This window comes from Asparagus officinalis, chromosome 9 (genome assembly GCF_001876935.1).
Source record: "Asparagus officinalis chromosome 9, Aspof.V1, whole genome shotgun sequence".
Lineage (NCBI taxonomy): Eukaryota > Viridiplantae > Streptophyta > Magnoliopsida > Asparagales > Asparagaceae > Asparagus > Asparagus officinalis.
Window position 1 is genome coordinate 67,618,093 of NC_033802.1, and position 12,200 is coordinate 67,630,292.

At 38.4% G+C, this 12,200-nt stretch overlaps 2 protein-coding genes across 2 annotated transcripts in view; one reads left to right on the plus strand and one right to left on the minus strand.

Annotated features, from left to right (window-relative positions):
* The window catches only part of LOC109823595 (exosome complex component RRP43), an 8,843-nt gene extending 6,992 nt beyond the window's left edge, over nt 1–1,851 (plus strand). The window contains exons 6-7 of the mRNA XM_020389874.1: nt 862–1,157; nt 1,606–1,851. Of these exons, the coding sequence (XP_020245463.1) occupies nt 862–1,157; nt 1,606–1,698 (389 nt within the window). The 3' untranslated portion in view covers nt 1,699–1,851. The remainder of the gene's footprint in view (nt 1–861; nt 1,158–1,605) is intronic.
* On the minus strand, nt 3,469–8,983 carry LOC109823651 (MACPF domain-containing protein At1g14780-like). Its single transcript, XM_020389961.1, is given in 8 exon segments — nt 3,469–4,473; nt 6,665–6,831; nt 7,085–7,268; nt 7,343–7,420; nt 7,501–7,702; nt 8,059–8,297; nt 8,613–8,734; nt 8,737–8,983. Coding segments are annotated over 8 exon segments (1,791 nt in total). The 5' UTR covers nt 8,837–8,983; the 3' UTR covers nt 3,469–3,774.

Here is a 12,200-nt window from a genome sequence, read left to right on the forward strand (position 1 = left end):
TCAGAGTGTCAGCAGACCAGCCATCATCTAGTGGTGCAAAATGAATTATGTGCGAGAGAATGTTTTCTGGGAACTGAAATTAGTGCATAGAGAACAGTAGGTGTCACGGAGTGGAGACCAGGTGCTTTTTTGTCTTCTAAAGGAAAATAGAAAAAGATACATGTTTAAGTGAAAAGTTGGAAAAAGAGTCAGTTATATTTTTTATAACATCGAGGCTTCCTTCATTATTCACCATTATTAATTTGTTGCCTTTTGGTCTCTGCTCAAGAGTTCTTCTAGCATCGCGATCTTTGTTGGATAGAAGAAACACGGGCACCTGAGAAGGGGGAAGGTGAAGAGTTAGGGCTCAAATCAGATGATAGTTGTAACTCTTTTTAGCTTTAGAGAGGGTCTGGTCATGTTTTGACCTTTTTAGAAACAAGAGCACCTGATGAAACCTACTGGTTAAGTTGTTGATTTGAATACATGTTCTGGTCCAGTGTACCATTTCTATACAGTTATACCTGGTCCTCTCACTTAAATTTAAAGAGTCGGTGGCTTAACAATTATAAAAATCCATAATAGATTGATGAATCACTTTAAAGTTGGGAAAAAAAAGAAGCACTTCACTTCCTTCCTCGCTCACACCTGGTGCCTAAAACATTACTTATGGCTCACTCCTTAAACAACTGTGATGTTTTTACTGTATTATGATCTACCACCATCCAGATTGTCATTTTTTCAAGTAAGAATTCCCAGTTGTGCTTTTGCACAGTCTTCTGGTAGTATATATTTAACTAGAACCATCTTATTCATACTACTATCTTAGCGACATGAGTTTGTGTTTTTATGTCACCATATAAATTTACTTCTAATTTGTAGTGCAGATCCCTCTCGTTTCCGTTAATGAAGACGGAAGAGTAATAGCTGTGTCCGGGAAGCTACAAGAGGAGTCAAAATTAGAGCTGGTGAACAAGGAGAAGAGGAAGCTCTCTCTCAGGAGCACCCCATTCTCTCTCACATGCATGCTTCACAAGAATTACATCTTTGCAGATCCCACTGCAGAGGAAGAGTCCATCATGGACACTGTTGTTACGGTCGTAATAGATTCACTAGGCCGGCTGGTGTCAGTCTACAAAGCTGGAGGATCAGTTCTCGTCTACAATTCAGCTCTTCAGGTTTGTTTACCATGCCTTGAAGGATAAAGCATCCTTGTGTATCCAGTTCATTGATTAATGGTGGACCATATGGATATCAATCCTTAAATTAGTGTACGAATTCCCGAGCCCAATGATCCAAGACTTGGTATTTGTTTATGGCGCCACTAACGATATGGACCGCGTGTGCTTTTTTCTTTTTGGGGGGCTCTCTAGTCTCTAGACTAATAAGCTCAGCAAACTGATCTTTTATGCCACAAATTTTCCCTTTCTTCATTGTTTTGGTATTTGGGTTTTTCGGATTGAACTTCGTTTGAGTCCCATGTGGCAGTGGGATTTTGGAACATTGTTTCATCAGGATGTTTCGAATTTAGGAAAACCATTAAGATAAACAAACAAACATGCGAATGATACAAACATTTTTCATCTTTATCATTAAACGTAAGTTCATTGCTTTTGTTCCTTGTAGGAATGCATTATACTTGCAAAAAAGAGAGCAGAGGAGCTGCAGAAAATTTTGGCGGACGCCCTATCACCACAAATGGATCTAGACTCGGATTGATTCGTATAGGAGCTTGTAACTGAGTTGGTGTCATTGAGATTTCAATTGCTTCGGAAAGAACAGATTCTACTAAAATTCCTTCTCTTGTATGGATTTCTTTGGACAACTGAACATGAATGGAATTTACAGGCATTTCGCCTTTCAGTTGCGTAATTTAATTCTTTTCCTTGTGCAGAGTCAAATTCTCATCCGCATTAAATTGGTAATTGTTCTTATTTTCGTCACATGTACATGACACGATCAAGGTCCTAAAACTGTCATCTGGCTATTTTATCTATAGTATGTAGGATGTGCAACACGAATTTTCTTCTCTCTTTTTATTTTCCTTCAAATTTTTATTTTCCGTGGATTACGAGCTGAGGAAGAAGAAACAGGGGGTTAGCAGATCATGAAGAATTTTTTTTTTTTAGGAAAAGATAAATACAGTAGATTGCTTGGTGATGGTCAGAGCAGCCATCGTTATTAATAAATAGACGGCGCAGCCACTTTTTCGTGTCCATGGTCACAACTTCAATAATGATCACAGCAAGCTGATGATATATGGAGCCAGATTTCAGTGAATGTGAAAAACTGTCCGTGACTCTTTTCAAGTCATTGTGCGCACCGTGCACGTATGTTACGCATCATTATAGGATAATTATTATGAAAACCCCTCAAGGTTTGACACTACATTATAAAACATCCTAAAGCTATTTATATTCCAAAAAAAACTGTTAGAACCTATTTATATTCCAAAAATATGGAACAATTTTTCAAAACCGACTGATTTTTTTTTTTAAATCGACCGTTTTTTTTTATTTATCAAAATCGACCCGGTTTTGTGATTAGCAGGTTAATCACTATCCTAAATAGTCGGGGTTGCCAACCCCGACTATTTAGGAGGGTATTAAACCCTAATTAAAGGGTGATTAGCAGGTTAATCACTATCCTAAATAGTCGGGGTTGCCAACCCCGACTATTTAGGATAGTGATTAGCCTGCTAATCACAAAACCGGGTCGATTTTAATAAATAAAAAAAAAACAGTCGATTTTGAAAAAAAAAAAAAAATCCGCCGGTTTTGAAAAATTGTTCAAAAATATCTCTATTCTTCCCCTCTAACATTCTTTTTCTTTCTCCCAAGGGCAAACTGAAAGCTACACCAAGTAGAGGTTAAAATTAAAAGGGTTAAAGAAATTGCCTTGATCTTCTATTAATTTTCTCGTCGGTAAAGGTCATAGTAAGTTGGGTTCAATGTGAAAAGAGGGAAGATAGGTTTTGCAATTGCTTGAGGAAAAAGCGAAGCTTTGTTGAGGGATATGTTAGAGGGGGAAAATAAATTATAGAAATTAAACGAGTTTTAACAGCTTTTTAATAGCATAGTGCATTGTAAGGGAAAAAAAATATTAATGTTAGGAAATTTCATAATAAGCTATTAAGTCTGAAGGGATTTCATAATAATTACCCAATACTATATCATGAATAATATTTTAATATTCCTACACATCTTCCTTTAATATATACTAGTGTGAACACCGTGCAAAACACGACATACTTTTTTTCCCGTTACAGTAATCCTGGTTGAACCACTACAATAATTTTTTTAACTGCTACAGTATCTCACCTTTGCAAAACCACCGTGTCCAATTTTGTATTTGCTACAACAATAATGTTACTGTAGCAGTTATTGTAGCATGGATAGTGAATCTAGGGTTCTCCCATTTGTATCCATTTGTATAGAGGAGTAGATTTGTCACCGAAGGAATTTTAACAGCAACGGAAGCAACTTTAACTTCATCAAAACTTCCACATCATCCTCTTTTTTATTCTCTCAAATCTTTCTCAGCGTCTAAAGACGACTATCGTCAAGGAAGCATCCAAAAAGATTCGACATACAAATCTGCATGCAAATACCATTTCCATTCTCACTCGGTCATCACACCCCTCTATACACCAAAAATTATTACTAATTCCTAAAAGAATTAATAACCACACTAGACAAAATTCAGCCCAAGCTCTACATTTGAAACACCCCTAACATTTACAAGAGGAGAACTAGGAAGAAACACCTCCGCAGTTATGTACACCGGATCACCTTCTCACCCTTGAGATTCCGAATAATTCAACAGTGCAAACTTCACATGAAGCCCAATCTTCCCGCTTTCTTTAACAAGCCTGGCTCCAATCACCAACCAATGTCCTGGGATATCTTGTGGCCCTTTCACAACCTCGGCCATATCCACAAATTTCAACAGTTTTCTCGATTGGATTGGCACCGGGGGGCCGTCTGGGTACACCCCAGAATTCAAAATTACCGGAGGCTCGTGCTTATGAGCAGCAGTATCACGCTGCGTGAAAGTGGTACTAATGTTTGTAAGAAAACTTCCCTTGTGTGAAGTCGAAGCAGGGGTACGAGCCCATTCTGTCCTTAAAATAGAGCAGTACGGGATGTGAGTGAAGAGGAGACGAATATGGAGGGATTTCTTTGGCCAGTTCCCTTTGGTTATCAGCTGAGCACCAGTGACCACAAAAACACCCTCTGATGATGATTTCTCGAGCCATTCAGGGTCATACTTCACAGGATATGTACAGACGCTTGCGTATTTTTTCCATTGGATAGGTTCAAGAAATCCGGAGCTTGAATCTTCTGAGCCTTGCCATTGAGACATTGAACTAGTGGAAGTTGTGAACATGCTGGGGAGGCTTGAGAGGTGTTGTAAGTGTATGGCTAACCGATTGCACTTCCTACCCTCCAAGAATAACCGTAGCCCGACCACTGGCTTCTGATTACTTGTGACCTGCAATGGAAAGAGAGAATTTTGGTTAGAGAAGGATATTCAAGAAGTATTTTATGAAATTCTAATTTCTGGTGATTGCGGAAGATAAAGCAGGAGCCCACAAGGTAAGAAAAGAATATTAGCTACTAAGTTACTGCATGTTCAACGGCAACCTTGGAGTAGTATGCCGGCTGGAGCCTATTTTGGGGTTCCATCCTTGTTCTCTATAAAAATGTTCAATGGCAACTTTTTTTCGGTTTTTGTTTTTTCTTTTGTTTTTTTTGGGTGGGGGGTAACATTTGGTGATTTGCCTTTTTGGTCAGCATAGATGTCTCTATATAAGAATTTTTGTAATGAGGACTTGAGTTTGCACAATGTGGTTGCCCAAGGCTGTACAGAACAAATCCTTAAATTTTGATAATAAAGAGTGTGCAGCGTTATATAGAAACATTCTGATAATTCATGTTTCAGATTGCTGCAATCAGAAAAGTGTATTTTATGGTTTACTGGAGGTCCTATTTTCCGCAACCACATTAAAAAATGATTGTTTTGCCACTCAAGTTAGAAATAGGGTAAGTTTCTCAATCCCCCAAGCTAACTGAATAAGGTCCAAGTGTCCAATGCTTCACCTTCGTTCAACCACCTTACAAAGTCCACAAATGCAATGTCCATATGCTGCTTCATGCTCCAAGTCATCAATATAATACATTACTCCAAAGGTGGGTCTTAATTTGAAATTCAACTAAGAGGCAACTTGACATTTCGGCCTAGAGTTGACATTGACATAAAGATCTTCTCTACACATGTGACTAATTGTAACTGTATGCACTAGGAAAGATAAGTCCCAAATTAGCGAAAGCCAGGGAAGATGAATATCTCTTTGCTCCAGTAGACACATTAGCATCTCAACAGCTTAACTACTAGACTAGACATCAAGAGCTTCCCTCCTACGGTCTGCTGTGAAGCTAGCACAAGCAGCTTGCAGATAATTAAGCACGCCACAAAACTTTAATTTATATGTGTCTGATTTGGTCCAGTTCGTAGAGTTTCTGAATTAATAATAACCTAAAATATCAATGGGAAGGAATAACTTTAAGTGCACACATAGGCAACGTTTTTGTGCAGCTTTCACGTCCTCGAGAAACCTACAATAGAACTGTCCACAATCTATTACCTAAACTGAGTCACAGACTTTATCTTCAAAGCATTTACGCAATAGCGGGAGTTCGTCCAAGTATCCTTGGGCCTAATAAATTCCAGGCACCACCATGTCAAAACATTTGATACAGGCTTTCTGTATCTGGTCAGGAGAGCACACAGCAGGCAGCGAGATGCAGGACAACTTTAGAAGCACAATTACTAGAAAAAGTGTACAATTAAATATCTATATAGTGTTTAGGACTTGTATTTTGAAACTGTAGACATCGGGCTACTGCATAATAAGGTAAGATGTCCCAAAGAGAGACAAATCTGAATCACATAAAAACAACCTTTTGATTTATGGTAGTTGCCAATGGATTTAATATGATCACAAATTTGCTTCATGCTGCTAATAGGTGGAAACAACACACCAATATAAATGTGGATCTGATAACCCGGTGTCACTTGTACTCAAGTCTACAGAATCACTACACATGATCAGTAAAGGTAATGTTCTCCATTGTACCAACTGTTGAACAACACGGGAACACAATCGTAGGTCTTTGCAAGATCACTCAAGATTGTAACGTTTTCACATAACTGCTCTTACCCGATTGGTCAACCAGGTGAAAAAGCAGTTATTATTCTAAAAACAGAGAATCTCTACAGAAGAATTGACAGCAATTTTACAACTAGCTATAATTTGTAATCATGCAGTATAAGCTCAAACATGCAACATCTTGCTCTTCTGCATTTTAACTGAACCCTTGTTGTTGAGCTCTAGTTCAGGTTTTGATAGTCATATAACCAATTATGATAATTTTGGACAATTTCCCAAATACATTCATGTGGTCCACCAAATTTTGTTAATGCATAACCACTAGGCAAGCTTTTTTAGAGCTAGAAGGCCAGGTAGAAACAAAAATTGAAGTTACCATATATCGAACAAACTTTCTGATGATTGTGTTTATTTTCCCAATTCCTTGACTAAAATTTCATGTTTGCATCAGTGAAATAAGAAAAAAGTCTCTTTCTCACAGGGTAAAAGCACAAGTAATAAGAATTAAAGTACCTGGGTAGTATTGACGCGAAGTACAGGACCTAAAAATCTAAACTGCAGACTAGGGTAAAAAGCTTTCCTTCTCTGTGGTCCAAGAGTAAAATCATTAAACATTGGTGCCCACTGACGCGGAACTTGGAACTCCAAAAAACGCTGCAAATCCTCAGGATCGGGTTTATCTGATGAGAATGACAGCTAATTAGTCAGAAATTCACAGGTCCTACAATTTTATTAAGATGTATTGAGAAAAAATAGTAAACAAATGCAATGGGTTTTACATGGGGCACTCTAAAATAAGCAACCATTGATATATAATGTCCCACCCTATTTTGGGGATCCAAGTATTACGCAGTTAATGCAATTGATACATACTGAAAAGCTTAGCACATGTACGAATATAAGAATCGTATCTCTTTTAGATAGACTGCTTACAGCGAAGATATAGATTGATCGCATGGCTAAGATAACCACTTCCTGGGACACCAGTGAGAAGGGAGGTGATAGGCACAAACTTGAAAAGTATAGCATCAGGCGTAATAGGTACTGTTTGAAGCCATTTGGAGTGATTACACAAATATGCATCTCCTCCTCGTTTTGAACATACGACAGTGATTCCCTATTTGCATTAAAATCTCACTTTAATTTCAGAAATGTAAACTGGGGTTCAAGCACAAGGTTTGAAGGTCTTACATCCTTGGTAGAAGTTTCAGAATAACTGGACAATTGCAAATTGTTCGATTGCAAGATTTTGAAGAAAACATCAGGTGCCTGTATGGAAAGGAAATCATTAGTAAACAAATCCCAGAGCAGAAAATAATTCATAAAGTGCGAATCAACCTTTTTTTTACCTTACTCTTTCCTTCTCTACCCTTGCGATGTAGTGGAGAAAGACTTCTTTCATCTGAAAATAAGATATCTCCCAGATCCTCGAGATGTAGCTTAAGCTCAGCGGAAGAAATAGTTGAAGAATGACTCTGTTTAACACAAATTACATCCTGACCTCCGACTGCCATTTCAACAATTATGTGTGTACCATAGGTCTGAATAAACCTGCTACCAGGTAAACGTCAGGAAAAAACCTATCAAACCACACACGGATGCATGTCACCATGCAAGATGAGATCATTGATGTCGTTAAAAAAAAACATGTTGCTAACTATTAAGGGGAAAAGACTGTTGATATACAATAGTACAAGGTTGAACCGTAATCGGTGAGACTAGCTAAAAAAGAATGCCAAGAAAAAAGCGATATGTACATTAAACAATCCTACATAATCTAATCAATTTCAGCATATGTACTAAACAAATTCTAATTTCCTATACCTTGATGATAAGCTAATAACAGATCGACCGTGCATCATATTTTACCTTCAAGAGCATACACAGATGAGGAAAGCACTAGTTACCTCGATAGTAATACGGGCTCCCACTTCGACGGAACAGCCTTTTTTACTTCCTCCCGAAGCACCAACGGAGAAGACCTTAGATGCAAATTGTACAGGGAAATGAAGTAACCATCAAAAGCAAGATGCTTGGTGTTCTTCGCGTCATCCAGCCACGCCCCGCTCAAGTCGAAAAGGGAATTGAAATAGCCTGAAGGGACTTTCCCTTGAATCGACGATCTCTGGTTGAGAAGTTCGGACATCTGTTTTAACGAAACCAAATAAGACAGTATAAAGTAACCTCCTAAACCCACTATTTTTTTTTTAAAAATTTTATTAAATCCCACCAAATAAGACTTGCTTGACCTTGAGCTAAGAAGCTCTTTGCTTTACGTCTTGGCTTGCGGTTGCAGTTATGGATTCTACATCAAGACCCTGGCTTCATGTGCTTAAACTTTACAGTCTCTCAAAAATGAGTTTTTTTACCCCCACTCCATGGTCTCCAAGACAAAATTTTGGTGATAGAATCATTTAACTCCTAATCCTCTACAGCCTACAGAGGTTCTTTAGAGGCTCACCTGATTGAACTCGAGGACGTCGGAGCGGAACCGAATCCGATCCCCCTTGTCGCAGCCGACATCGGCCGGCACGTCTTTGATGGTGATGTTCCCGGGGATCACGATGTCCCTGGTGTCGGCCTCTTGGCGAACTTGAGCCTGAAGTCGTTGGTCAGATCGAAGCCCAGCCCGAGAGAGCGCAGGGCCCTGACCTCCACGGGCTCACGCTCTTCTGATCCCTCCATCGTTCGATCGATCGATCAGTTATCGCTGTTCAAAGAGAGACTCGGAACCGGTCGCCATTTGAATGAGAATCTTCAGAGGGTGAAGACGACGCGGTTTCTTTTTCTTTCCTTTTTTTTTTATTTTCCCAATTTAGTTTAATTTTTTTGGGAGATGATTACGTGGAGGAGGGGGGAAGAGGATGAAAACGGTAGGTTATTGATTTGATGGGGGGAAGGGAGTGGGGCCCACTGAAACTAGAGAGCGCGCGGGAAAAGGTAGCGCTGCTTTCAGCGCTGACCGACTTCTTTAATTAGATTAGTTGGGATGGTAGGCGATGATGGTGATGAATCATCGATGTTGGCGCAACGAGGAAAAAAAAACCAGTATGGTTCACTGTCACGATTGACTGGAAATAGTTGGGCCAAACGTACGGTCAAACTGAAGTGATAAATCGCACTCTCAGTAGCCTTCTCGTATCGCGTTCGTCTAAAGCAGCGGGATCTTGTTCTGGCATATGTTAATTTTGTCTATAACTATATGTAGCGTCGAGCTACAGGCAGAGCTCCCCTTCATGATTTTGTCTGGGAGGATTTCCAACCGTTATCTTAATCTGGTTCAACTGCCTAAACTTTCGGGGTAGAGTGTTGCTGCAAATCATATGGCTGAAAGATATGAGCTATTCAACAGGAAGTGAAAGAGCAGATAGAGAAGTCGAACACTAAATACAATGTAGATGCCGATCAACACGGGAGGAAGAAGGTGTTTGAGGAAGGAGACATGGTGATGTGTTTATGTGAAAAGAGAGCTTTCTGGTGGGAACCCACAACAAGCTGAATGCAAAATAATGAAGAAGATTAGTGATCTGCGGAGAATGTGTCATATCTCTCGAACCACATGTCAGAATTAAATGAATTATATATGAAAATCGCATATTCAATATCGAGTCAACCAAACCCAACATTGTTCATTTTGCCGCCATCTATTTCGCTAAATTGCTTATGGATTGAGAGATATCAGAGTTTTTATCAGTTTATTATTATTATTTTGGATAATATCTTTGGAGTATGTTTTCATTAGGAAACAAATCTGATTTGATTCTAAATTTAACCACTTTATTTCCTCAATCATATGGGGTCTTTCAAGAAGAATTCTGTTAATTCTATTTTTGATAGAGTTTAGGTTCTAATAGGAGTCTTGTTTATTTTCTATTTAAGCAGAGTATTGTAAGCCTTAGAAACATCATTTTTCATCAATAAAATTCCTTTTTATTATATTCTCTTCGTGGATTCAAAGATCATTGTTTCTGGATTCTTGTTTGGAAAGGGACTTGTCTTCACAACCGGTAGTTGTGTATGAATTTCTTTTTTGTTTGAACTTGAGAGGGGAGTCTTTTTTTTTTTTGAATTTGCAGTTCAAAGACAAAAGGGCCGGCTTAAATTCAGAAAATTGAACGACAAATCAAATCAGTAGTGATCCGCGGAGCATTCGGGTCTACGGCGTCGACATTCAACATTTGACTAATTTGTGTGTGAGTTCCAACTACAAAAGAGGAGTCACAACTTACTCTATAATCCCATGTGAATATTTTCAACTTTTTTTTTTTAAGAAATAAGGTCATATGTTTGCTCTAAAAAAATAAAAATAAAAAAAAAATCTGTAGTTACATCAATAATGTATATTTCTCCTGTGTCCAAAAAAATAAAAAATAAAAAAATAAAAATAAAAAACAAATGCATAGGTGGGATGAGAGAAGTCTCCTTGTGTCCTACTAGATAGAGATGTGTAGACTCTAGAAAGGGACTGATATCCTCTAGGACCTCTACTAACGAAAACTTCCTAATATCTCCTAATAAGGAGATCATGACCTTTCATTTTGCGACTCATCCTTGTGCCCCCCCGGCCGAACTTTTATAAAAAGTTAAGAATCCCAATTTTATAAAAAGTGGGGAAGTTTTTGATAACTGGAACGTTCGCGTGCGCCGAATAGTTTACATAGTGAAAAAAAAAAAAAAATTTAGTGACTCCGTCTTCCAAAAAAAAACCAATATTTCAACTGCCAACAAATATTCTCCGTCGAAAGTGATGGTCTTCTAAATTTCAAAAATCACTTACTAATTTGTTGTAGATTCTAGGGAAACTCCAACTATATTAGTTTATAGCAAGCGTACAATTTCTTTTATTTTTTGACGAAAATACCAAGTGTACAATTGGATTCATAGATTATAAATGGGCAGCTACTGTCCAGTGCCATACGAATCTCATCAACTTGGTCATATTTTCCGACATTTTATTTTTCTCCCTCTAATGGAAGACTCGGACACGGTCTCGTTTAGTGGCGCGAGCTCGAAGTGCCTGCTATTTTAACAGCAACTGGCCCACGTCCGCATTCAATTAAATTAGACCAAGACATTCTGAGGCATTTCGTTTTCTATTTAAATAAATAAAACCCCAGAAGCCTAAAGGAGCTTCCACCTTAGAAATAATATGTTCTTCATCATATGTCTAGCTAGACAAAAATTGTTCTATACATGACACCGACTACTACACTTTCTCCTTCTACACTTACTCTCTTGGTTTCACTTCAAATGTCTTTTGCTCAGATCCCATAGTAATACACTATACTTTGGGTTTAAAAAATTTCCCCCTCTACTATGTTCTTCTTTCTATCATTGGTTGGTCTTACTATCAGGGACTCAACATGGTCACCTGAATATAGGCCACTGCATGTTGCAGTGTAGTCCCAAGCTTAACTTCAAGGTGCCAAAGCAACAGGAACTGATAGGTCTAAACATATGTCACACATAATCCATAGAAAAATCCATGCCAAACAATGATGTGGGAGATAGACTTTTGTTCATGAGGATCATAGTTAGAAACAGAGAAAGGTAGCCATGATCGAGTCGCATTGACCATGTCATGGAAAGAGGGATTCTGATAAAGCTCATCTGATGCTTTCGTCTCACTGGATGAAAATAAAAATGATGGATAATGAGTTAAAAACGAAATTCTTATTGAAAACAGCTTTTACTCTTAAAAAGGGGATGCTCACACTCTACCAAGAGACTAAATTTAAGTATTGAGAAAATTCCGTATGATCCATTGAATTGAAGTCCAATTAAACCTGCAAATTATTTATCTGTTCATGGTTGTGTCCACTTCCAGAAGACAAAGGTAAGATATCAAACCAGGCGACTTAGCTGTTCATGTTCGTGCCTGCTTCCAGAAGACAACAGTAAGATATTAAACCCTGTGATTCAGCTATTCATGGTGGTACCTACCTCTGGAAGATGATGGGAAGATGTTCAACCTTGCATGAGAGGGATTCCACTTGTTCCATCGAATAACAAGTAATTTGAAGCAAGGAAACAGTCCAAATTTGAGGAA